This window comes from Amblyomma mixtum, chromosome 2 (genome assembly GCF_055824585.1).
Source record: "Amblyomma mixtum isolate Tamu chromosome 2, ASM5582458v1, whole genome shotgun sequence".
Lineage (NCBI taxonomy): Eukaryota > Metazoa > Arthropoda > Arachnida > Ixodida > Ixodidae > Amblyomma > Amblyomma mixtum.
In genome coordinates this window covers 311,338,554-311,363,547 of record NC_143013.1, presented here as the reverse complement: position 1 = coordinate 311,363,547, position 24,994 = coordinate 311,338,554, and the positions used below count along the sequence as shown (strand labels likewise).

Below are 24,994 nucleotides of genomic sequence, written 5' to 3'. Positions count from 1 at the left end.
GCTCGCAAGTACAACTTCGTTCTACCTTACCTGCAACATGCTTGCTCGGACCGTATCGCAGACCGAGCTAACAGCAAATGAAGTCACTGCGATACGCAGCACCAGATAAGCGGGAATACTTTCAGGGAATGCCATTTATTTAATTAGCACCTAAGAACCACTTTTATAAAAAAATATACAGTTCAGTGTGTTTGCTTCTCTCGTTGTGCTTAGCCAGCCTTCCATTTTTTTTTTTTTATGGTGAGATGTACTTGCCCTTACAAAGGCTAGGACTTCTTGCGTTGGTAGAGAGTTGCATTATACGGCAAATAGGCAAACCCCTTGGACTGCACATATCTGTTTCCGGAGCCCTTCACACAAACGAAACAAAACGGAATCAAACCAAACAGAGAGTGTACATCCCATGAGGGCAGGAAATACACAAATATTGCGTTGTGAACTGGCATAAGACTGCATATAAGGCACCCCTGCCCTCCTGGTACTTGGAGTACGCTCATTTGTACCTGACGTAGTGAGGGGAAAATGACAAAACAAAAGACTGCAGGACCTACGTTGAGAAAATCAAGTAACCAATTAAATTGCACTCACAATTGAAAAAAAAAAGAAATCACATAAAAGCAACGTGTTTATGTCTCGCAAGAAGGCGCAGTATTCACCTGTGGCTTTGCACGCTTCTTCATCACGATTCTCGTGCGTAATCTGGACGTTGTCGATCTTCATCTCCGCCGGCTCGTCGGAGGAGTTCGTCTTTGGTTGACTGGCGAAGAACCTGCGCACAGCGTGAATTCGTCACGTTTCCGACACTGTCGTGATAATGAGCCCGTGCATAAAACATGAACACAGTCTGCTATGAATGATGGCGAATAGGAGCAGCCTTATCAATGGCTTGGTTTGGTTTGGTTTATGGGGTTTAACGTCCCAAAGCGACTAAGGCTATGAGAGACGCCGTAGTGGAGGGCTCCGGAAATTTCGACCACCTGGGGTTCTTTAACGTGCACTGACATCGCACAGTACACGGGCCTCGAATTTCTCCTCCAAAGAAATTCAACCGCCGCGGCCGGGATCGAACCCGCGTCTTTCGGGACAGCAGCCGAGCACCATAGCCACTGAGCCACCGCGGCGGCCCCTTATCAATGGCCTCACGCTAGCAACCGCTGCGAGCTTTGAATGTGAAATCTAAATTTACGCCATTAAATCTCGACAGTCCGTCTCATGATAAAAAAATGACCCTGTCGAACTAATTCTTCTAGTCATGATTAAAAACCTACGTTTTCGTTACAAATCGAGTAGCAGGCGATACGAACTGCTTTAAACATCACAGGGCCTCTTGAGAGTACAGCAGCACACCTAATCCCACCTGTAGCATACAACAACTCAACAGCAGCACACAAGCAAATTATTATGTACTGAAGAACTCTGAAAAAAAAAGTAAAAAAAATGAAATGTCCCATGAAACTAAAATTATTACCCAGCAAACAATGCAGTAACAGATTTCTGAATGATCAGTAAAAAGTACACGATCACGATATGCACGATGTTGTTGAAGCAGGTCTGCATCTCACCTCTCGATGTTTTCCTGGTATCGAATTTCCTGAATGTTTGGCGGCGACTCGCTAGACGGGTCCGAGTCATGAAGTTCCTGGTGAGGTGAGATCTCTCCCATTACCACAGATCCTTGGTCCTGCCGTGAAGAAAAAAACAAAGAAAATTTTCCGTAACTCAGCTCACAATTGGCATCATTTTCATTTGTTGTCCATTGAATACTGCTACCTGCGGCTTCATATTTTATCACAAAAGTTCCATTTTACGAGTATCAGAAGAGAGATTATGCATTCTCTTGCAGGCGTAACCTAAAGTGATGCCGTAAACGTGTCAAGTTGTGACCGGACATTGCAACCAGGACGTTCATAGCAAAGTCTATCTTTCTGCACTATTTATTTCTCTCTCAATGCCCAGTAGCACTCCGAACACTTTTCTCCCCCCCTCCTGGATTATCTTGCTGGCGTCGGACCAACTGGACGACCAGCGCGCACTGGTGCTCCCTGCCCAGTACCTTCTGCGCGCTTAATATGTCGCTATGTAATAAAGTGTTTCTCTCTCTCTCTCTCTCTCCCGTTCACACAGGCATTTTAAATGTGCTTGTTGAATCTGCGCTTAGCTGTCCAAGAGTCGAACTGACGCAGGTGACTACGACGGCACATATGACAAAGCATCAACTAAACCTTTTCGACAACACGAAATGATCGCGAGCAAGAAAACTGTACATATTTGCGACTTTATGCAGCGTTAAATGCGGCGATGTTCACCAATAATACTGACAGCGATAACAGTAAGAATAGAACAACAAAGAATGAACGCAACTTACGGAACACGTGCAGCCTTCGACAGGTATCTGCTCCTCTCCTGGGTTTGCGAAATGAGAACAGAAGACACGTTAGCATCTCTCTCCACGTCGTGGTCAGTGCATTTGCGCCGAGAGGAGACCCTCGCGTGGCATAGGGCTACGCGCATAGAGTTTCTTACTATTACCTAGAGGGAAAGCTGGCGACCCCTCTATGGGAGTTTACATAGAGACCCCACGTGACCACCTCAGCCACCATGGGCGCTCAAAGCATCATGGGGCGGTGAGCTACTTGTTGCGGAACTGCAACTTTTGGCCAAAAAATAATAGAAAAATAAAGCTGTTTGATAACTACAAACGTCCTAACATTCAATATCTTGTCTAATGATTGCAACAAACGAGCAGAAAAGCATTTAAGTGCAAAGTTTGCCCAAAATAAGAGACGACTCGCTCTCCTATTGGCCAAGCAGTGAACACTATAAAAACTGATATTTCGTAATTAACAGGCGCACTTTTAAAAGTAAATATGTTTTCAAAAAATATGTTGTTGCTTAAATGCTATAAGAGGTTTTTTAATGGCATTTCGGAAAAGTTAAACCTTCTATTGGCGTCGTGTGTCGTCGCGGTTTCACTACTATGAGTTTTGCCCACTGCGTTCGTGCGAAAGTCGTCTGCGCACACACGAACAGCGTTTTCAGAATGAAACGTCTTAGTAGTGCCACTCCATGCTCCCAAAAAATTACGACTGCTCCTCAACAAGTAGCTCACCGCCCCATGATGCTTTGGGCGTCCATGGTGGCTGAAGTGCAGCGCCGCCAGCTTTCCCTCTAGGTAATAGTAAGAAACTCTATGGCTACGCGTTTACCTTTGTCGATGCGTTTGTGCGCCATTTCGTCGACGAGGGTGCTGACGAAAGAAGCGAGCTCCTTGCGCCTCTTGTTCGATCGCTGCCGTAGGTGGTTGCTTTCCCGGGGCTTCACGGGCTGCGAGGACACGACAGGGGGGGGGGGGGGAACTTTGTTGTTTTACACTGTGACTGGAGGGGAGGGGCTAGAGTGATGCACAGTGGCTCACCAGTTGCAACTTGCTATTTAACTATCCTGAACGAACAAAAAATGCAATAAAAAGTTTAATGTACCCAATTATTTTATGGTTCGCTTACATGTGTCTCCCCACATTTGTCCTCTCTATATCATATCTTATGTGGAGCTTGTAAGAAATGCTTACTCACAAAATCTGGACGGGTGTACATCTCTCCCTTAACGATAGAGAGTTACGGCAGGAGGCTTCCGTGCGGTTAATAAAAGCTGCTTTTTTTTATCAGTGCTGCAGTACGAGTAATTGTTTTTAAGAAATTTTACCCTCGAATGAAAGTATGAGAAAATGTTCTTCCACAGCTTGCAGCTAAGGAACAATGCCACTTTTCTAATCGCATTTATCGGCACACCGGCGATGGACTGCCTTGTCTCGTGTCCGTGGTCGCTTGCTTCAGTTGAGAACGCAAGGGGTCAAACCTACCAGTCCGACAGCCGCTACTGTGGCACGCTATGTGTAAATCAGACGCTGAGGATTTAATAATGTTAGGTAATATTTTACAGTCGCGTTCTTCTTCGTGACCGTAAAGGAGCGAGCTATCCCTCGACGACTCGATGGGGCTACGCATCGCGATGACGGCACCCTCCGCGTGCCATATTCACCTCGCCGATTTGACGAAGTGCACGCGTTGCCCCTATCGTTCGACTTTCGTGACCGTAGAGCCTTCAGTTCGATTCTTTCGAGAACTTTATTCTTTCTAACAAAAATGTATGGCACACCAACTCGACAGCGTACCTATGATGCATGGTTACGTTAAGGTAAGCTGCGCTCCTTCAATGCCGTAATGCATGGCGCGTACATATGGTACACGGACGCCTTATTTTAGGTACTCGCACCTTTTGCTTTTGACTCGGTTAGTGACCCACTCTTCACCTTGTTAGGTGGTGTGCCCACTGCCAAGCTTCAGTCTGAGCAAAAACGCACGCACGCCACCTTGCGTGCACAGCGGGAATTCATGGCGCACCTGCGAGAGGATGTCCTTGATCTGCTCCTGTATGTGCCTGCAGTTGTTGAGCGCCTCGCCGGTGGGGGGCTGCGCCTCGGTGATGTCGCCGGGCGATGCCTCCGTGAAAACGTTAGGGATCTTGGGACCCCTGCATTCAGCGATTCGAACATGAGTCAACACTACTAATCACTTTGTGTGACGCTTGAGAGGTTAGCAGTCACATTAATTGTGTTTGACTGCTAACCTCTCAAGCGAAAGAAAAAAGGACAGAGCGGCCTAAACGCGCTCAAGTCGTGACCTCAAAATTGATTACCAGATTACCCCTTCGGAGAACTTCACAAATCATGGTTTTCTGAATAGCCAACCCAAGACGTGTATTTAGTGCTGAGAGTATGACCTCTTCTTCACATGGTTTGGCGACTTTTAGAAAATAAAAATACAGTAACCCTCAAATAGGAAAAATGATTCGCTCCCTTCAGATATGCGTGGCTTACTCTAGGCACAGCTTCAGCGGACCAGTTAATTTTCATCAAACTTAGGATAAAGCAAGCATTACGACTACATCAGGAAACTACGGGGCAAAGGCCATGGACATAGGGTCTTTCATAACGTTTTTATTACCAAATGATTTTTTCTCCTTCTTGAAGTTTTAGTTAGCATTATGACGTATTAGCAAATTTAACGTGGTACGTCAGAACGTGGCTGAACGTGGTACATCTTAGTCGAAGGCGTGAAGCTGACAATGGTGGTTAACTAGACTATAGGTTAAAAAAAATTCTGATTACAACTTGTTTTGCGTTTTTGTTAAAGTTTCAGATTCATGAGCACATTAAAAGAAAACTGAAGACCCTGCTCACTTGAGCACTCGGTGTTGTCCGACTACAAATTCCAGCTTGCGGGTCCAAGGATCGATAAAGCAGGACCATTCGGTTTCGAGTATCACGTAGCTCCCGTTGAACGCTCTGAAACGGTACGGCTTGCTTCGGAACGAGTGGCCTTGTTCTTTCATCACTGGAAGAAAACAGGAAAAGGAATGATGAGGGCGGCTTCCTTCCATTTTTTTCTTACTGCCCTGTTGACACACCAAGTTTCCTGGAAAGAATTTGCACCGTTTTTCATCGATAAAGTAAAACATCTTGCTATTGCATTGGAAACTATTATTGCGTTGCTTTGCGTGTCGACCTGTTCTTCGAGTTGCCGCCTGCGTAACAATATGTTGTTTTCATTATTGTTATTGAGCCTAGGATCTTCATCTTTACACTTGTACTAATGTAGCAGTGGCTGTTATTAATTAAAATAACAAAACGGTTTCCTTTTATTATAATAAATTGACACTGAAACTTAGAATACCAAATATATTGCCGCATCTAAAGAAGTTTCGTCGAAGGAAACTGGTACGCTTGGCGAGCTGGATAAAAACTGAGACAGGCGTAAAAACATGTTTCACGCAACGTTTCCCCCCTGAAAATGATCCACACTGAGAAGTTTTCTTCAAAAGGTACTTGGAATATACCCGTGCATTTTTGTGAGACCTGAAACGAGGCGTGCAGTGCTGCTATTTCAGACGAGATGCCACCACTCCGCAAGTTTCAATTTATTTTATAATTTTTATTCACACTTAAATAAAACAAGCCCAGCTACATGTGATTGTGAGTGTACTGACCGAGTTCGTAGATGTCCTTCAGCTGGCTCATATCCTCCGCGCAGTAGAAGTCGAAGACCGAATGGCCGAGCATATCTTGAGGCAAGTATCCAAGGTACACAGCAGCGCTGCAGAGTAACCCCCCTTTTGTTACAGGCAAACTCCGACAGAGTAGTACGACACAGTTCGCATGATTACGATCTTTCTCTTTTTCCGATTCGCGCATAAAACTTGCTGGTTATTCGTTTCTGTATGATTCAGTATCATCATCGCCACCGGCCTCACTACACCCACTTCAGGACAAAGGACTCGATCATATCTCTGCAATTAACCTTGCCCTGTACCAGCTGCGGACACCCCATCACCCCAAACTTCTTCATCTCGTCCGCCCACCTAACTTTCTGCCGCCCCCTGCTACGCCTGCCTTCTCTTGGAATCCACTTCGTTACCCTTAAGGACCAGCGGTTATCTTGCCGTCGCATTACATGCCCTGCCCAAGCCCACTTCTCCTCTTGATTTCGACGTCATTAAATCGCGTTTTCTCCCTCACCTACTTTGCCCTCTAACTTCCTCCTAACGTTACACCTATAATTTGATTTACTTAGTCCAATTATTTTTTAATCGGATGTAGATCAGTGGCTAAGACGCTGGGCTGCTGAGACCCCTTGTCACGGGATCAAACCAGGCCGCGGCGGCCGCGTTTCCACACAGACGAAATGCAAAAGACGCCCGTGTGCTGCGCGATGTGAGCGCACGTTAAAGAGAGACATGGAAGACAGCTGGTGTCCTGTTGTTGTTCCCACTGAAAATTGTTTGTCCGGCTACCTTAATGGTTCTGCGGCCGCGAAAGATGTGTCTATTGCCGAGGAATTTGGGTTTAAAAACCATCCAGCCAATCGATTCAAACTCGTGACGTCATTACCGGGGACGAGTTTCCACCATCTTGAAGTGAAGGGCGTTGTAACCCCGGGTGATCGAAATTAATCTGGAGCCCTCTACTATGCCGCCTCATTCTCTCCTCCTTCTTTCATTGCCTCCTTCATAAATTCCCTCACGGCCTGGTTGAGCTGTCCACTGAGAAGTGAGACAGCTACTGAGCCTTTCATTTCCATATAACTAATTTAATATTGCTCGGGTGTACTGGAGTGACTGCGTGCTACAGACAAAACGTAGGGCACCGTTGTTCTAAATAAACTTGTTCGCTGAGGGAAAAATACAAGAATTGCTTTGGTAATCTTTCGCTGTAGTAGAACACGTAAAAGTGCCCACTGAATTTTGTCAGAGTAATAGTCGGAGTGTAAGGTTTCCCCTAGTACAAATGCTGTGCTTGATGCTGCTCTTTTTACATCTGCAGCGGCCCCCTCCTCCACCTCCCCTGAGGGCCGTCGTTCCTAACGCTTGCCTGCATCCGACGTCGATGACAACGGACCCCTTCTCTGGTATCCCTGGAGATGCCTACCTCTGCTCATTATCCGCATGCAGGCGTCGACAGGCAGCTAGATCAACTTGGTGCGCCCTTACAGCTACTAGCTTAGGAATAGCGGCCCGCCCCGAAGATCGCGCATGGCCTAATCAATAGCCTTCTACATCTCACCCAAGATGTCAGTCTCTACGGCTCGCTGGTGATGAATTTCCCTATGATTTTTACTTTTGCCATGAGACCCTCCTCTCTCATTTCCCAATCTTTCCTGCCACCCCTACCAACGACTTTTTTTTTTTTTCTGTAGCAAATATACGTCTACCACCGAACTTCTCATCCGTACCGACACAGCGAATGAGCTGAAGCCCCAGAAGGAGACGCGACATCGCTTAGACTCCCTGTTTGCGGTTGAGCTGAGTTGCATAGGCTTCTGTGCTGAGTTGTAAACAATGGAACGTACTCAGTTTCACAACGCATGTCCGCGCTAATCATTCTCAGCAGTCTTACCTGAGGTCAACGTGGCTATAATGGCAGGAGGCAGTGTGGCGAGTTGAAAAGCAGGTCATTGCGGGAATTTCGTCGGGAACTGTAAGACGGAAAGAGCCCGAGAGACAAAATGATGTTTTTTTTTTGCAGTAAAAATAATAATTCGACATATAACTCGGAGTTTGTTACAGTATGAGCAGAGAACATTAGTGATATTACTGTCGGCCTAAGAACGGTGGTATGGCGGTTAGAATTAGAGGTTGTTAATCTTCCCCAAAGCACGCCTACCTTATAAAAATTTATCCTATTCCTCGGACCGCTACCACAATGGGAAACTATGGCCGGGATGGTTAGGATGGCTAGCAGGTACCGGAATAACTAACAAAAAACATGAGCGAGAAGGATGTTAGTTCAATGAGTGAAGGGGCGATCCCTAAGAAGGACTAATTTTTAAACTAAAAACAATTAATCAGTGATGTCCATTTGAGCGGAATGTCTAGCCGTGAAACTAAGCTCATGTGGATGTCACTCGGGACCACTGCGGCTTTAGTATTCTACTCATTAGGTTAACATTAGTCTAAGATGATTCCTATGGACAGTAAGTGATAACTTCAACATTGCCCTTCCATCTTCCAGCCAATAGAGCTAGGGCTGTCCGCGAGCTGCGGTCCTGTGCAAGCACTGGTCCTCCGAAGTGGCAGAACAAGCTCGCGGTGACAAGACGAATTTCCATGCATTTTTTTTTTACGTTTAACACGCCGGTCTGACAACTGTAACAGGCTAACGGGGTCGAACAGCCGTCGCATAAAGCCTGCTCACCCCTGTACGCCGTCTGTATGGAGACTGCGGTGACGATGAGGCACATGGCGGTTGAGGCGTTCTCGACGCTGACGTCGTCCACAATGACGTCTTTGATGTAGACGGACATCTGGAAGGGCTTGTACTGCACCTTCTTGTCCGAGATGCCGTAGCCGAATTTCAGGCTCTGGTATTGCCTGCTCGATGTCAGCGTGCGAGCGCGCGTCGGGCAGCGGCGGCGGGAAGAGAAAAGCAGAGGAAGTAAACACCGTTCTGGCAACGATGTAGTTAGTAAGGCGCCAGGGTACGACGACATTGCCGCTCCAGCACGTGCTCACATCGCGCCCGAGTGCTGGCGGTGCACAGGACACACAAGTACAGCGAGAATAACGTGCGTTTCTGTTCATAGATGGCACTGATTTGAATGCTGTTGCTTTAGATATCAGCGCATTAGATATCCGCACTAATTTATTTTTGCTCGCTACTTAATTGTGATCAAACTCCTATCGTTAAAGAATCTAGCTAAACTAGGCATTGAGTGCCAAACTGTGTTTCAGAGCGAGTAGCCTGTGTCAGGTTTGGGAAGTTTTGCTTCTGCAATTCGTGATTTTGTACTGCATAACAAATAAACCAAGTCAAGCATGTACTAATCTTTTGTATTCTGAGCTAAAGGATTCATTAATGTGAACAGTGGAAGAATAAGGAGCAGAAGCTTACGTGTATCACTTAACAATACGCTACACCGGTCAGGTGGAAAGCCATTGACATGGCAAAAGAAAACAATGGAAAACAAAACAGAAATATCTATCCAGCAGGCATATTTTAAGGTTGCGTGCTGGTGTTTAAAGAACGTTTCTGTTATGAAGACAAAACAAAAAGAAACGCATATAATTGATATTTTGTTGTTCGCCATAAGAATGGCTTTTCTGTGAAGTGCAAGGTGCTCATTATGGTGAAGCCATGAGAATGCAAGCTATACGGCTGCGATACTGGAAGTATACACAAATGAATGCGTGAAGCAGCGGAAAAGATGAGAAATAAGCTGACCTTTTCCGGCGCAGAATGCCACATTATGCGCCCTTACATGACCGTAGAACGCGCTACACAAATTGCTGAAAGAGGAGCTCAGATCGAAGGTGGGGTTAGCTGTGAAGGGCTGCTTTGCCACCAAACAAACATGATGGCATGCTTTGGCACTGAAGCAAGACCAAGCATTCTCTATCAGTTTTTTTCTTTTCTCTCGAATATCCGTTATACTCAGGCGTAACTCAGTACAGAGAATACCAGATGTCGTCTGTAACGATTAACACGTGAAATTTCACATGACACTAGTTTATAATCAGAATACTTGGTGTTATGCCAATAGATCGATTAAAACATTGATAATTCTGTTGAAATTCTCTTTTCCTGGCCGAACAGTCTAAAAAATAATTTTTACAATACACAGTTAAAAGCCCAGTCACTGCTTACTATTACTTTTTTTTTTTGTCATGACAAAGCAACTATTATGCCCCTGGTGCCAAAGCGTATTCACATATAAAGCCACGTTCCCAACTGCACTCAAAATAATAGGCTCTAATGCACTGTGAGGCAGTCAGTTTTCATTTTTTTTTTCATTGCACGTAGGTGCACCTGAGCATCACTACCGCAAAGGTAACGGAAAATAGCTCGCAAAAAACTTCAGGCATTCATATGGAACTCACGGCTACCTGAGTCTGCATAGGAAGGTGCTCTGGCTGCGGTTGTGGCAGATACCTCGAGGGGGAGAGGAAGGAGAGAGAGAGAGAAAGAGATAAGGAGCATGAGTATCTCGAAGAGGCATCGCCATCGACACTGTCAGGAGAGAGAATAGATCGGCAGAGAACAGAAGGGCAGCGTCGGCAAAAACGCCGTCACATCGATCGTCCAGATAGATACCTTTGGCGTCCTCATTGAACCTTGAGTTGAGGCCCTGGCTCAGGTGGTTGGCGAAAGTGATGCGGTCGCGAGGGTAGAGGAAGTTCATTATGCACTGACCAAGGAGCATATCCTGCGAAGAAACGAATAGAGAAAAAAAATGAGAACGCTAAAGCATGGATCATAATGCAACCACTAGCAGCTCACTTTTTCGCGCATGTAAAATTTCGCATCACAAAAAATTGGACGAATACTAAAGAAGCAAAGGTTTGCATTAAGCTGTGAGGAACCGCGACTATTCGTCGACAGTGGACAGTCGAAGCGCTCGCATGATTTTAAAGTGGGTGCACTCGACGGACAAAGTACAGGCCAAGGCAAAGCTTTGGCACAGTGATTAACATCGCGTATTAATGACGCTATGGGAGCAAAGAAAAAAGGTCGTGACAACGCTTGCATGCGTTGTGCATTATGTGTCTTATGCCTGATACAACAGTGTAGTTTTTGCATAACCGTGGACGTTAAAGCGTGGCGATATTTTGGGAATACTCAAGTTACTGGTTCAACTTATTAGTTACTAGGTTTTCTGCCCAATTAAAAAGTTGCCTCGGCTTCAGTCACTCACCGACCACGCAAGTTCCAACGCGCTTAGGTAGCGTGCCAGGTACACATGACTAAAACAGTACAAGAATATAAAATGTTGAAGTGTCGTGAGCACCTTTGAGTAGCCAAGGATGGGGGTGATGGTGCTAGACACGTAGATGATAGTTCCATCCTGGAGGGACACCGCCAAGCAGAATCCTTCCTGTGAATGAAGCGTGCATATACACACCACCTCAGATAAACGCTGGTGTTATTTCGCGTAAGAAAAAAACTAACAAGCACACAAGCAAGCAAGAAACGTGATTGTAGGAACCATGGCAAAGCAGAGAAAGATAAAAACGCATAGACATGTTTGGCACAAGGGCGTTCTCCAGAGGAGAGATCCCGAACGTCGAGACCTACACATGACAGTGAAATGCAGCCTGTCAAGGCGCTTCTTCAGATGTTTCAGCGTTGAAGGAATATATGTTACTTCCATCCATGTCTCTCTCTACACTGCGCTAAGCTGCATCGAGTAAAACGAACGAAAGACGAACGGACGAAAAAAAATGGGCCAACAGCTCCTGGACTTACCCCACTTTTGACGCAACTTTCATTTTTCAAGTCCTTGAATGCGCTTGACCTGATGTGGGGTTTTTTGCTGGTGTTGGAGGTATCGTCGGGTTGATCTGAGTGAGCAGAGGGGAGAACATTTAGCATGCACACACGCCCACAACATGAACAGGACGATTACACTGCGAGCCCCAAAATTACCGATACTTTCTTGTTCCTTTTTCTCACAGTCCTATGATCGCACTATCAATAAAACCAGGCGACTCTTTGAATTGCTCCTATCACAAATGTAGTAAGGCAATGTGGTAAAAATTCTTTGCGGGATCAGAATTAATTCTGAACATCATGTATGTCGGATTGGTTCCAGGAAATCATACTACGACGAAGCTCGTACAGCGAGAAAAACGCCCGTAGAACAGGATGAATGTCCCCATAAATGCGAACAAGGAAGTATTCACGGTTGGAATATTGGGGCCTGACGTGATTCTACATGCGATAAACCGCGGACGACACCTCCGGTTCGCAACTGAGGTGTTTGGAGAAACGGACTTGGACGAGAAATCTGCCGCGTCCACGGAATAAAAAAAAAAAGGCGACAGAAAACACAAGCAAGACATTCCTTCTTTCTTGCGTCTTCCGTAGCGCTTTATTTTTGTTCTGCGGGCATGAGCCACCTCACCCAGCAGTCTGCCATGTTTAAGTGCTTTATGCCGTTTCCATTGTACACGTTAGGCATTACGCGGCACTGCGATTCAAACATTGCGGTCACTTTCCCACTACCCACTTCCTTGGCTGTTGTGCCACGCTGATGCCAGCACAGAACGATGCCTCATAGTGCTGATTTTTTACGAACGCCGTTTTGCAGGGCTTCCCCAATGACCTCGTTTGAAACGCAGGAGACGTAAAGAAAGCACCTGCGATCTAAGTGGGATTTCCGCGAATAAGAGCTTATCCTCAAGTCTACACTCGCTGCAGACGCTACACTTGCTGTAGAGGGAATGAGTGAATGAGTATTTGAGATATATAACCCAGCAGAGAGAAAAAGTGACTTACTCCTTTTTCTACGTTTGCACATAAGTTTTGCCCGATTTAGAAAGCTTAAAACTCTCAGGCAGTGCGTAAAGTTGGCCTGCATTTTACTCGCGAGGAGCGACACCAAAAAAGATGACCGACTAGATGCTTCGTCTTACGGTGTTGAGTCTTTCAAGTATGAAAGAGCACAAAATATATTCCTATGGACGGATTGCGAACACCTCCGCTATAGCAGGCTTGGGGATGCTCCCTACGCGTCTGTGCATCTAAAGCTTTTTTAGCCGGTAGTGCGCGCGCTGCCGAGTGAGCGAGATCCACAAGGAGCACCACCCTTTCTCCTAGCAACCGTGACGTCATGTGCGCTCGCCTTCAAATTCGGCGCGCACGCCTTCGTCGGCAGCCGGGCGTAACTAATCATCTTCCGCGCCCAGGTGTGCTGCATCAACACATCGTTTCTCTCTTCCACTCTTAATTCTTTCTCTTTTTTTGCATGTCTTCGTTCCGTGCTCTCTGCAACAGGTGTTCTCGAAATTTGTCACGTGCCGCGGAATCTTTACGTGACGTCACCCGCGAGCACAAGTACAAGCCTCAGGCATCGTCACGTCTTTACTTTCGCTTTTCTTACGCTCACATACGCAACCTTGTTCCCTGGCTATCAGCTGTCGGGGGGCCGAAGACGTACAGACCGAGCGCTCTTCGGATGCGGTTTCGGCGCCGCTGTGACGTCACGGTCCGAGCGAAACTGTAACGGCCTCGCACGCCACCCGGCTGTTGCGACACCCGTGCACCGTCGTTAGGGTCTCCGACCGGGTTTCACCATCGCGAAAATAACCTCTGCAACTTTAGTTGATTACTCAAGCGAAATCGATTTTGATTGCTCTAGTTTAAATGTGAAGGAATATGCGACTTGGCTTGGCCGAAAGTGATGAAATGTACCCGTTAAAACTAGGTATAACGCTGACTACCTGCATAAGTCGTGTTCAGCGCGAGTGCAGCTGGACTCCGTGTTAGACACAATAACATGACTTTACCTGAATTATGATTTAATGGTATAATGCAAAGCTACTTTTTACCTTATATTGCGACTATATTTGTCATTTATGCTTGTGTGTGATTAATTTTGCTAGCACTCTGTCTTTCTCGCTATTCTGGCATGTTAGCTTTTTCACTCAACAGTTATACTTAAAGGCAAAGCACCCTTTACAGGCCCTGGAAACTAGAGATTATGCATTATGAAACTTGATCGCTACTCTCAAACACGTGAGATCTCAAGTAAATCATTTAATTTGAACTTTGTTAACGTACAATTCCTTTTCAAGGCGTCTTCATTTGCCAAAGTTTGTATGGGTGCATAGGTCCTGTAAATCGGTAACTTTCCGCGGAGTACACATTACTTGTGTATGAGTTATGTTTCTATCATTTCTTTTTCTTATATCGTATCGTTACTTTCCATCAATAATTACGCCGCTACTGACTTCCTTGGAGTGGTTTAAATGCACCTTTGTCTGAAGGCGGTTGCTTTCATTTTCCCTGGCTCAATAAGTTTGACACGTATCACGCACTTGGTTCGCACCGATGGACTAGATAGCTCTTCACGGTTAGTGTTGTGTCCTTTTTTTTTTGCGTACTTCCCCTTTCGCACTGTTATTTTGTTTAGGTAACGTTGAGTATTTAGATTTTGACAGCTTATAATTAAGTTCTACTTAAGCCTACCACAGTTTTGAATGATTCACTGCCAAAGAGAAATGGGAAATGGATAAGCAGCAACAATTCGTCCCAACATCTCCAACTAACCCCAGAAAACGAGCCTGGCCGCTGCAGCATCTCTTCTAGTCCGTCCATTCTACTAAGTTCTATTGTGGACGATTGTTCTCGGCGGTCGTAACAAACCCTTGCGTCTTCCCGTCGTACGAAAGGTCTCCACTCTTTCCTCGTAGCCTTCAAACTTTCGCAACACATTCTCTTAAAATTGTAAAACACCCTTACCCCCTTTAATTTTTCCGTTTTCCCCCGCTTTCCATCCCCATTAGCCATTTTAAAAATAAAACTAGGAGCCTTGATACCGCAGATACAGAGCATACGGAGGGAGACCAGAAGAGGAGAGTACGCAAGAGTGGGGGCGTCGTCGTGAAACACTGACCGCGCAGGCTCTGCACGTAGCAGATGATGGGGCTGAGCTCCCGGAGCGGGTCGGGGCAGACCTCGGGCAGCAGCGACTTCATGTTCCGCGCGCCCGGGGCGGCGGCGGCGGCGGAGGGCGAGCTGCCCCTGCCGCAGCGGCAGGGCGCCCGGTCCTCGTGGGACGACTCCTCCGTGGACGTTGCGGGAATCGCTCGGGCTCGCAGCGAAGCTCACGCCGGACGAAGGCTCAGCACTGCGCAGCACAACAAGCATACGCGCTCGTTTCTAGTGCTCTCTCTTTTTCTGTACTGTCCGCTACGACCTGTCGGCTTGAAGCGAAATTGTACCGCACGCAAGCATGCTCACTGTGCTTTGCAAATCGTGGTCCTCGATCTATTTCCTCTGGTGGGTACTTCTCGCATCCAAGGCTCAGGGGCGGGTCTATGGGCAACTTTTAGAGGGTGCGGCCGTGCTTTTTCACAAAGCATTTCTTCAATTGCCTTCGACTAAAAGAATGGACACCAATGGTTTTTCCTGTGGCAAATTTTCTTGCTTGTGGAGGGAGAAGGAGGAGGGGTACAGACAACCCTCCACCTCGTCTCCCTGGCCCATAAATCTGCCCCTGCTCAAGTGTGACGTCATCGACGCCATGATTGTGGACAACGCATAGCTTCTATAGAGCATGTCGGAGCAGGTGACGATAAGCGGATTAGGCGAGCCCAACCTTTCACTGGGGTCCTGGTCCACCAGCATGACAACCGCTGTGACGGTGGTATAAAGCGTCCGCTGAGAAAAGAAATCGGTGTGCTTTGTCAAGTCGGCCCACCCAAAGAGAGAGAGCTGACCGAGAGGAAAGGTTGATAGTGTTTTGGAACTGTATCAAAAATGCAAAGGCAACTGGTATCCAGATGGATCATATGAGTAAACACAGCTTGTTCCAATAAGGAGTGGCATCTTTTTCATGGCTTTGGGATTCGAATTGAAGTCCTTCAGTGGTTTGCTCTTAAGATATTTAGGCTTGCCAAAACAAACGTCGCTAATACGTTTATTTGCGTCGGACCTAACTGCAATTATGCAATGAAAGCCGGCGCTTCTTAGAGCACGTGTCAGTCGCCATTCTTGTTTAGCGTCACGTGGTGTTCTAAGTCAACAGAAATGGGGCTAGAATAGACGCACAGCCTGCTAAAAGCCGTCATTAAAACCTAGAAGTTCAGATCGGTTGAAGGAAAGACAGATGCTTTTAAGACCATATGCTGAGGATCCCAGAGTGAATGACTGCGACGGGATTCGTGGTTAAGAGTTTTAAAGAATGAAAATAACGAAAGCACAGGGCTACTCTTTTCGAAATAAGCCGTTGCGTTTCAGAACGTTCGACGGATGCTACGTTATACTCGAAACTGAATGGTCCTGCTTTATCGATCTTTGGAGGTGCAAGCTGGAATCCGTAGTGCTCAAGCCCGAGTGCTCAAGCGAGTGCTCAACACCGAGTGCTCAAGCGAGCAGGGACATCAGTCATATTTTAGTGTGTGCATGAACATGAAAACTTCGACCGACAAAGAATGCAAAGAAAGTTGTAATTAAAAATTTTGACCTGACAGGTAGTTAACGTTCAACGTCAGACCCACGCTTTCTGCTAAGGTGCACTATGTATGGCCAGGATCAATTGCATTTACTTACCCAGTACGCAGCATTTGCTAATGCGAGTGAATAATAACTAAAATATCGTGATGGAGAAAAAAGCTGTATCCGATAACAAAGACGTCATAAGAAACCCTATGTATAGGGTCATTTTTAAGTATTTTTAGCCTTGATGTGGTTGTAACGCTTGTTTTTATGTTCGACCAGAATTAACTGGCCTTCTTTAAATGTGGCTGGCAGGCCACACAAGTCGCAAAAGCAGGGTGAAATTTTCTTCTCCTTAAAAAGCAGGGTGGAATTAATTTTTTCTCCTAACTTCAGAAATAAATTTTTTTGTTCTGGGCAGTCCTAAAAAATAAATAAAGAGAAGGGAATCTTAGTGGAAGATTTACGCGTCATTGCTAAGCCCTGTGGGGAACCATGCATTGTGAAATTAGCTGAAAATTATCTTCCAGTCAATCCTGAAGTCAAAACTAGAGTGCGTAGAGGCCGCATGTATTTTTTTTTTCACTTGAAGCATAAACAATACACACATGGCTTTTCCTACTTGACTGCATGTAAACAAGACGCTCCATACAATATCATTACTCGTAATTTTCGGTCATAAAAGTACGGGCAGCTGTACATGGTGTTTATACCTAACTTGCTTCTGCTTGAAGTTGTAAGTGTTCATTTATTCTCGAATTGTTGAAAACAGGGAATCCTCTTCAGTGAGCCAGTCGATCTTATTCCCTGCTCCTTAAATTTAAAATGAAGCTAAAGCAAAAGAACTTGTGAATTAGGATCAGACTGAAGATTGATAACGCTGGATAAACGTAAGGCAGTTTCCATGTTTTTACGAAGGGTGTGTCTATATGCACGACAAGAATATTTTGAATGGGATGAAGTGAGTCAATTTGCAATTTACGGGTCAAATACAATTAGTAAACGAATTACGGTTAACTGTTAGCTCGCATCTCTTATAACTAAGTAGTCCAGTCTTCTTGACTATGGAAAGATTAGCACTGAGCGGATCATGTGAACAGAAACCCAGCGTGATGCCTATGCTTTCATTAGTGAGCGGTTTTTTCTCCAGCAACTTTAGCTCTCACCTATCTCTCGAGGATAAATACAAAATGCGTTCTGAGAAAATAACAATTACTCATAGCTGGTCCAAGCCTTTGTTTTTTGCTGTGAGCCCAACAGCAACAACTTCCAGTACTAGCACGCTGGGGACTAGCTCGAGGCTCACACAGATCCACTTATGAGAACCAGCAAGAGTTCACCGTCAAATGTTTACTTTTCTTCCTCAGCAGGAATAATTAACCACGGCGACGTCTTACTCTCTAATGCCTTCAGTGGTGCCGTCACTAGTGTTGTCTTATAGTGTTACTGATGCTTACGCATAATTTGAACTTATCGCTTCAGTTATGCTGTTATTTAGCAGTGACGCAAATAAAGGAGTGTATACGCGCGAGACATCTTGCATCGCTCTTATATGCTGCAAATGACAAAAATTAGCTATTCGACCGCGAACATTGAGCCGATTATAGCACCCGAATGGTTTTGTTCGCATGCACGAAGCAGAGGCAGCACAGACCAAAAGGAAAAAGCATGCACAAAAAAAAAAAAGTTTTGAACGCGACATGACGTCACCGCAGCCGCTAATCACGTGACGCTAAGTGTGCAGTGACGTCCGATCGCCGAGCTGTCACGTGCAGTCTCAGAGTGTAACAGCTGGCAAGGTGGATTGCTTCCTCTGGTTTCACCTCTGCACAGGCAGCTGTCGTCCCCGACGAAAGAAAACGCCGTTACGTAAGCGCCATCACGTCTCTTTAGGCTCGGCGCGTCGGAGAAGTGTGCATCGGCTGGGCGACGATGACGCGCGTCGTGACGTCACGGAAGACGCCTGGACATTTGCTGGTCCAGATCACTAACGCAAAGGAAGAAGAAAAGAAAGAAAAATGCGTCGCGAGGGAGGCGCAATTTGGCTCTCCTTATTTTTCATTCTTTGCCGTTTCTCTTTTGCTGATGCACGCATGCATGCAAGCGGGTGCGTGCACTTCAAGGCATGCGATCGCGAACAGGCGACCATGTGTGCACGTCATTAGTATTTCGTTATTGAGTGGCGAGCTGGTCGCCAGGCAAATGATAAACATATATAGGAAGGGGAACTATGTTTCCACCTAAAGCGTTAAGTTCTCGACGTCCATGCGCCTGCGCCGTCGACTAAAATACAGCGGCTGCGCGCATGCGCAGCAGTACCCTACACCTCCAAAGATCCGATTCCGGTTTACTCGTGGCACTAGTGAGCGTTCCGTGAAGGCCGACTCTCCAGTTTTCATGCTCAGATTTGTCAGTGCGGAAAGAAGTGAAAATATTCACAGACCATCGTTTACATTCAAGCTTATGAAGTGTTGCTGCGTCTACGCCCCACCTTTCGCCATGTATATGACGCGGTGATTCCGCTGAAAAAACGTTAGAGATCACTGCGGCGACCCGCATTGGGAGAATGCCAGAGCATTGACGCCTCCTTCACACTCTTCGTTTCTCTTTGCCTCTCTTTATCACTTTCTTTTTTGTTAATTAATTTAACTGCTGAATTAGCGTAATAATCGTATGCTCTGATTAAAGATCGATATTTTTTTACTCTGATTATACCTTCTTTTATCTGAACCAACCATGTTGGTTTTTCAAATTTGACGCTGTGGTTGCTTTCCCGCCCACTTAATATATCTTCGCCCAGCCTATTCAACCGTCCAATGGTTTTCGCTCATAGTTAACTATTAATATATGTCAATGAAACTTTTTGTTCCATTAATTATCACTCATCAAATACATCTCAATTAGTTTCAAACTTTATTTTCACTCCTTTGCGCATTTTTTTCACTATTTTGCCATCCAAAGCTGCTGTCCCGTCCACTCACTATATCGATGTCCGCGCTATTTCGAAGTTTTTTCGACATTTCTGGCCCTAATTAATTAATTAATCATCCTATCCACATAACTTTCTTTTTGCGCAGCATCCTCACATCATCCTCTTTCGATTGCAACCAGTCGTTTTATGTTACCTCTTCTAAGAACGTCACAAATGCTGCGCTCACGTTTTGGTGACACATTTTGCGGACACGACCCCGCCCACATAGCCTAGCTTTCGCATTAATAAGGCGTGTACGCTAACGTGAAAGGGGCCGCTGCGGTGGCTCAGTGGTTATGGCACCCGGCTGCTCACCCGAATCACGCGGGTATGATCCGCGCCGCGGAAGTCGCATCTCGATGGAGGAGAAATATTAGAGGCCCGTGTACTGTGCGATGTCAGTGCACGTTAAAGAACACAAGTGGTCGAAATAACTCGAAGCCCTCCACTACGGCGTTCCTCATAGCCTGAGTCGCTGTAGGAAGTTAAACCCTGTAAGCCTAGCGAAGCCGAGCCAATGTGAGCAAAATAGTAAGCACAATAAACAAAGCATAATTCAGGTATGTTTTTGCGTAGTCTTAGTAGGAATCACGGCGGCTGTACAGGCAAGTTTGTTCGTTGTGACGAAACATGTAGCGCTTGAAGGCATGGACAGACAGAGGTGTACAGTGCGAGCGCTAACTTCTACCTCATTTGTATTCATTGCAATCACAGGCTTTTGATATCCTGCGGAACGAATGAGCGCAATGAATAAAAATCAGTCGAAAGTTACCGCCTGTGTTATCTACTTCGTCTGGCCATGTCTTCAAACGCTTCTAGTTTCGTCATGCTTAGAATATTAGGGACGAAAATTCCAGATGTACAGTTTATCGTAGCGTATAAAATACCCGGTGCGGTATTTACTGTCAGAAGTGTATTACTGTCAGAAGTATTACCACTGGTGGGAGTGACTTCTGTCAGATCATTGCCACTGGTGGGGGCACGGTGGATGGGGGTTACTACTGTCAGATACATTACCATTGTTGGAATTTGCTACTATCGAAAGCATTGCCGCTTGTGGGGTGACTCCTTTCAGAAGCATTGCTGGTGGTTGAAGTGACTGCCGCCAGAAGCACTGCCGCTGGTGGGGATGACTTCCGTCACAAGCATTGCCGATGGTGATGGTGATTACTTCCACAGGCATCGCCATTAGTGGGAATGACTACTATCTGAAACTTTGCCACTGGTGGAAGTGGCTACTATCAAAAGCAATGCCGCTGGCGGAGAGATTGCTGCCACAAGCATTGCCACTGGTGATGGTGACTACTGTCAGCAACATCGCCGCTGGTGGAAGGCGCGAGTGAACGAGAGGGCTATGAGGTCTAGTCCGCGATTGCAAGCGGGGTACCAGTGATGGCTGATCAAGGTTATTTTAGTCGCGCTCATCTCATATTTGCGGCATTGTTCACTGGTGAAAACCTATACTATGTAACAACGCAAATGTAAAGAAACACCAATCAAGCCGTCCGGAACGCCCTGACGAAACAGCGGTTTCTAGTCTTTAGCGAAGAGATCACTGATTCAGGATTTTGTGACGATTTTCACTCCCGTAACTTAGTGACGACACACCAAGAAATATCAAGTAATTTATTTATTTATCTGGTCATACTGTTAACCCTCTAGTGAGGGTCGTCACTGGGAGGGAAACAAATACAATTACACACTGCAAAGAGAAACTTCAATCATGAAACAGAATTAGAAATTTGAGCCTCATTTGTGCAGAAAATACTCTCAGTACTCTCCACTACATCACTTGGCCGTTTATTCCATATTTCAGTAAAATCGGGAAAAAGGAATACCGGTACGCACCAGTATGTGTATTAATAGGTTGCATTATTCTACTGTGCTTTTTTCGTGGACCATGTTTCAGAGGGTTTCCACGTAATGCTATTTGTTTTTAATGTCCCTTGTATTATCTGATAAAAAAAGTTTCAGTCGCTGCTTTATTCTTGCTGTCACCAAGCCAGTGCTGCGATACATGGAGCATATAGAATGTGCTAAAATTTGCTGTGTTCATTTTATATTCTTTATTAAATCCTTGTGGTGGGGGCTCTACACAGTATAACCACATTCCAGAATTGGCCTTAGAATTGTCTTGTAGGCAATAAACTTAATTTTTTAGTTGCCTTCTCTAGCTTTCCTACTAAGAAAACGAAGCTTCTGGCAAGATTTGAATATGTATTTTCAATGTGAATACGCCAGTCTGTTTATCCGTTAGTGTAACCGCGAAATACCCGAAACTCTGTATTTCAACCAAGGCATTTACTGATATATCCAAATCTTATAGGATTCTTATAGGATAGTTATATGCGTGTATGTAATTTTTGATACTTAATTTTCATACTCCAGCTTAGCTGCCACAAATTTAACAGCTGAAGGCATCTGTTGAGTTTGATCTGATCTTCCGGGAAAGATACAAGGGTACAGATTTAATAACCATCGGCAAAAACTTTAATCATTACAGGCAGATCAACGATGCCATGAATATCATTAATATATAATTAAAACAATAACGGGCCCAAAACGGAGCACTGTGGCCCTCCAGACAGTACTACACACTTTTCGGATACGCTTTTTTCAATTGTAACACTTTTATAACGGTCTTTTAAGTATGTCTGAATCCACAATACTATGGTCTCACTAATTTCTAGCGTTCGGGATATAAACTAGTTTAAGAGGTGTAACTTTATTAGAAGCCTCATATTTATATTAAAACCTGGATGACTCTATAGAATCGTTAAACTGCAAGACCAGAAACGTTTATGGTCATTAATTTATTATGGCTCTATCCGGCGGCTGTGCTCCATTCACGTTAAAGGAGACGTATGCACAAGTGGTAAAAAGTGCTTTTCAAATCTCTGCGTACTGTTTTTCCTTGCTTTTCTACAAGTTATAAAATCTATATTCGCTAACGAAGATAGACTTGGTGCTCATCAATGAAATAAATGCCCTATTTCATTTCAATACATGAATAGTAAGTATTTCTATACTAATTTGGCACTCTATTTCTTTGGAATAGAAAGGCACTCTCTGACGTTGTAGCTTTAAGATATATTAAGGGTTTCTGAAGCGCATTCTACAATCCCATGTAAGAAGAAAAATGGCTCAAAAGATACGGCTTAGATTGAGAGACTTTATTAAACTGTTCAAATTTCGTCACCACTATTTAAGTTATCGCATGCAGTGAAGCGGTGAATAAGATATGCAACCACAAAACTATTGTTCTCTTCGAGAACGTGACGACACATACAAACTTGCGGGACGAATTCCTTTTATGTGCTATTAGAAAGTAAAATAAACTGTCCATGGCGGCGATGGAATTTCTGGGAACATTTAAAAAAGGTCATAAATGGCAAATAATGTGGTGCATGCACAAATTTGCATGCACGTACTAATTTCTCCTCAAAAGAAACCTGACATCACCCCAAAATTCCACCTTCACATTCTACATGCGTGACTGGTGGTTGTAGCGCCGTTCCTCGACAACTTTCGCATAAAACTCTCCCTCTCATTCCCCTCCCCTCAATCTTCCTTAACGACGGATTTTGATAACAGCCTCTTCCCTCAACTTCACTTCTCGAAATACGAATCGTGGCGAAAACTGAACTGGTAGCCATAAAAACGAAAGAACCCTAATTCTACAGGAAATGCGGGCCTTTCTATTATTTCTCAGTCCTCAACCATGTTATTAACCCGTCCTAAAAGGTGAAGGTTACAGATTTGTACTTTCAGCCAACGTACACTACTCTCACTGAACCTTGTTCTCAAAACAAACTGAACATTCGGCAGTTTATATCATCACGTGGTGTCAAGTGCAAAGTGGTATTGATGTAGGCTGAACAGCTTGCTTACAGCCAATTTCTCCGCATTAACAGCTATGATAACTATGTTCTGACCCCTTGATTTAACTAATGAATGGTTTTATTTGCTGTTGAAACAATGAAAGTACACTTTAATGTTCTTATAGAACATCTTATCTTTTGGCTCTTTCTTGCGCCGCTCAACAGACAACAAGCGCCACCTGTACTCAAGGAGGACAGCTGCACCTACGACGTCACCGGAGCTCCACAGGACGAGATATGATTCTGCGCAGTTCACGGAGGCCGCTAGTATGCTATTCAGCGGAGAGATGGCGCTTGAGAGGGGCGCATTTTAGGAATGGATGAGACTTTGGCGTGTAGTTTGGCGAGTAGTTTGTTTGCGCAGGCGCAACCACTATCATCTTATGATTATTAAACAGCATGCTGGTAGAAAAATTGCCAGTATACGAAACAGAGATATGAATCGAGGTAGTGAGGTGAACATAAAATATATTCAGTTGGCTTCTTCAGCCATGGTATAACCAGCGTCGGTATACGCTTTTAGCTGCTTCAGTGGTTGTTAAATTATGTCTTCCATAAACAAATAGCGTAGCTAGAATACGTCAATAAGAGGGTAAGCGAACGGCAGATAAAAAGATATGTCAGTCGGCACTGCATACTGAAAGTATGGTTCTGTCACGTGATGAGTCCTAATTGACAAGACAAATTTCCAATCAGCAATGAAATAGACGCGCAGTAGTTTATTCGCTTATTCAGGGATTAGGGAACATGCATATGCTAAAATTTTAAGACATGCCATTATCGTTGTTGAAATACATAGCCATTAGAGTTTCTCAGCTGCTCAGGAAATCCTGCAGGTAAAGTTCAATACGGTCTTCCTGTCTATGTGAAACACCTTATTCATGCAAAGAACGCAATGCGATGAGACGTTCAATGAAATCTTGCAGTGCGAAGTTCACCGCATTAAAGCTGGTGAGGCTGTCTGCCGTTTGATGATAGAAATATTATTTTCAGGCGCAATCTCGACCTCTGTCTAGCCTCGGCAGTTTGTAACCTATCTAACGCTATCGGAATTCGAGAAAACGGAAAAGAGGAAAGGCTATTTTGTTGTTACTAAGATACCTGCCAAAGTGTTGCGTAGACACATATGAAGACAAGGGAACCGAGGGATTGCAAAATACAGCATATATCTGCACAAAAAGTTCGGCCTGATAACTAATGCTGGCTTACAGATGCCGCGCTTAAACCGAAGACCTAAAACATTAACTACCATAAACTTATGCGCGCCAGAAACCTACAGATAAACAAAAATGTCTGCCTCTGTATCAAGCATTGAATACAAGAGACGGGGAGGATAGCTGGTAAATATTGTCTGACAGAAAAGTTCGTAGCGTGCGGTAAGAGTTTGAGCGCCATTTCAGCAATTTTCCTCACCTCCCGCGAAGAGGTCATATAAACGCTGAAATAAAGTGCAGCACAAAAAGAATCTCTTAAACTTATCGGTCGCCTGAACAAAAGAGAAATTCGCGACAAGGAGAAAAAAAAATCTACATTTGCGTGACGTAATAAGGGAACAAGATATGTAAGAAAATTAATAAAGAAACTGAACCTTATGTTGGTATAATGCGGTTAAAAACAGCATAAGCAATGAAAGCTGCAACCGGAAGGGAT

General features: G+C 44.9%; 1 protein-coding gene across 3 annotated transcripts in view; it reads right to left on the bottom strand.

The window, feature by feature from the left end:
• LOC149364969 (uncharacterized) overlaps nt 1-24,994 on the bottom strand; it is a 37,712-nt gene that overhangs the window by 11,340 nt on the left and 1,378 nt on the right. The window contains exons 2-15 of one of the 3 annotated variants that reach the window (XM_089574963.1): nt 14,949-15,182; nt 11,798-11,892; nt 11,340-11,426; nt 10,646-10,757; nt 10,438-10,483; nt 8,750-8,925; nt 7,952-8,030; nt 6,046-6,152; nt 5,240-5,393; nt 4,401-4,530; nt 3,207-3,324; nt 2,366-2,403; nt 1,563-1,681; nt 657-769 (exon numbers count right to left, since the gene is read on the bottom strand). In XM_089574963.1, coding sequence (XP_089431089.1) covers nt 657-769; nt 1,563-1,681; nt 2,366-2,403; nt 3,207-3,324; nt 4,401-4,530; nt 5,240-5,393; nt 6,046-6,152; nt 7,952-8,030; nt 8,750-8,925; nt 10,438-10,483; nt 10,646-10,757; nt 11,340-11,426; nt 11,798-11,892; nt 14,949-15,030 — 1,456 coding nt within the window. In that variant the 5' untranslated portion in view covers nt 15,031-15,182. Of the gene's footprint in view, nt 1-656; nt 770-1,562; nt 1,682-2,365; nt 2,404-3,206; nt 3,325-4,400; nt 4,531-5,239; nt 5,394-6,045; nt 6,153-7,951; nt 8,031-8,749; nt 8,926-10,437; nt 10,484-10,645; nt 10,758-11,339; nt 11,427-11,797; nt 11,893-14,948; nt 15,183-24,994 lie in introns of those variants that run through there. The other 2 variants (XM_089574962.1, XM_089574964.1) reach the window with 2 other exon arrangements.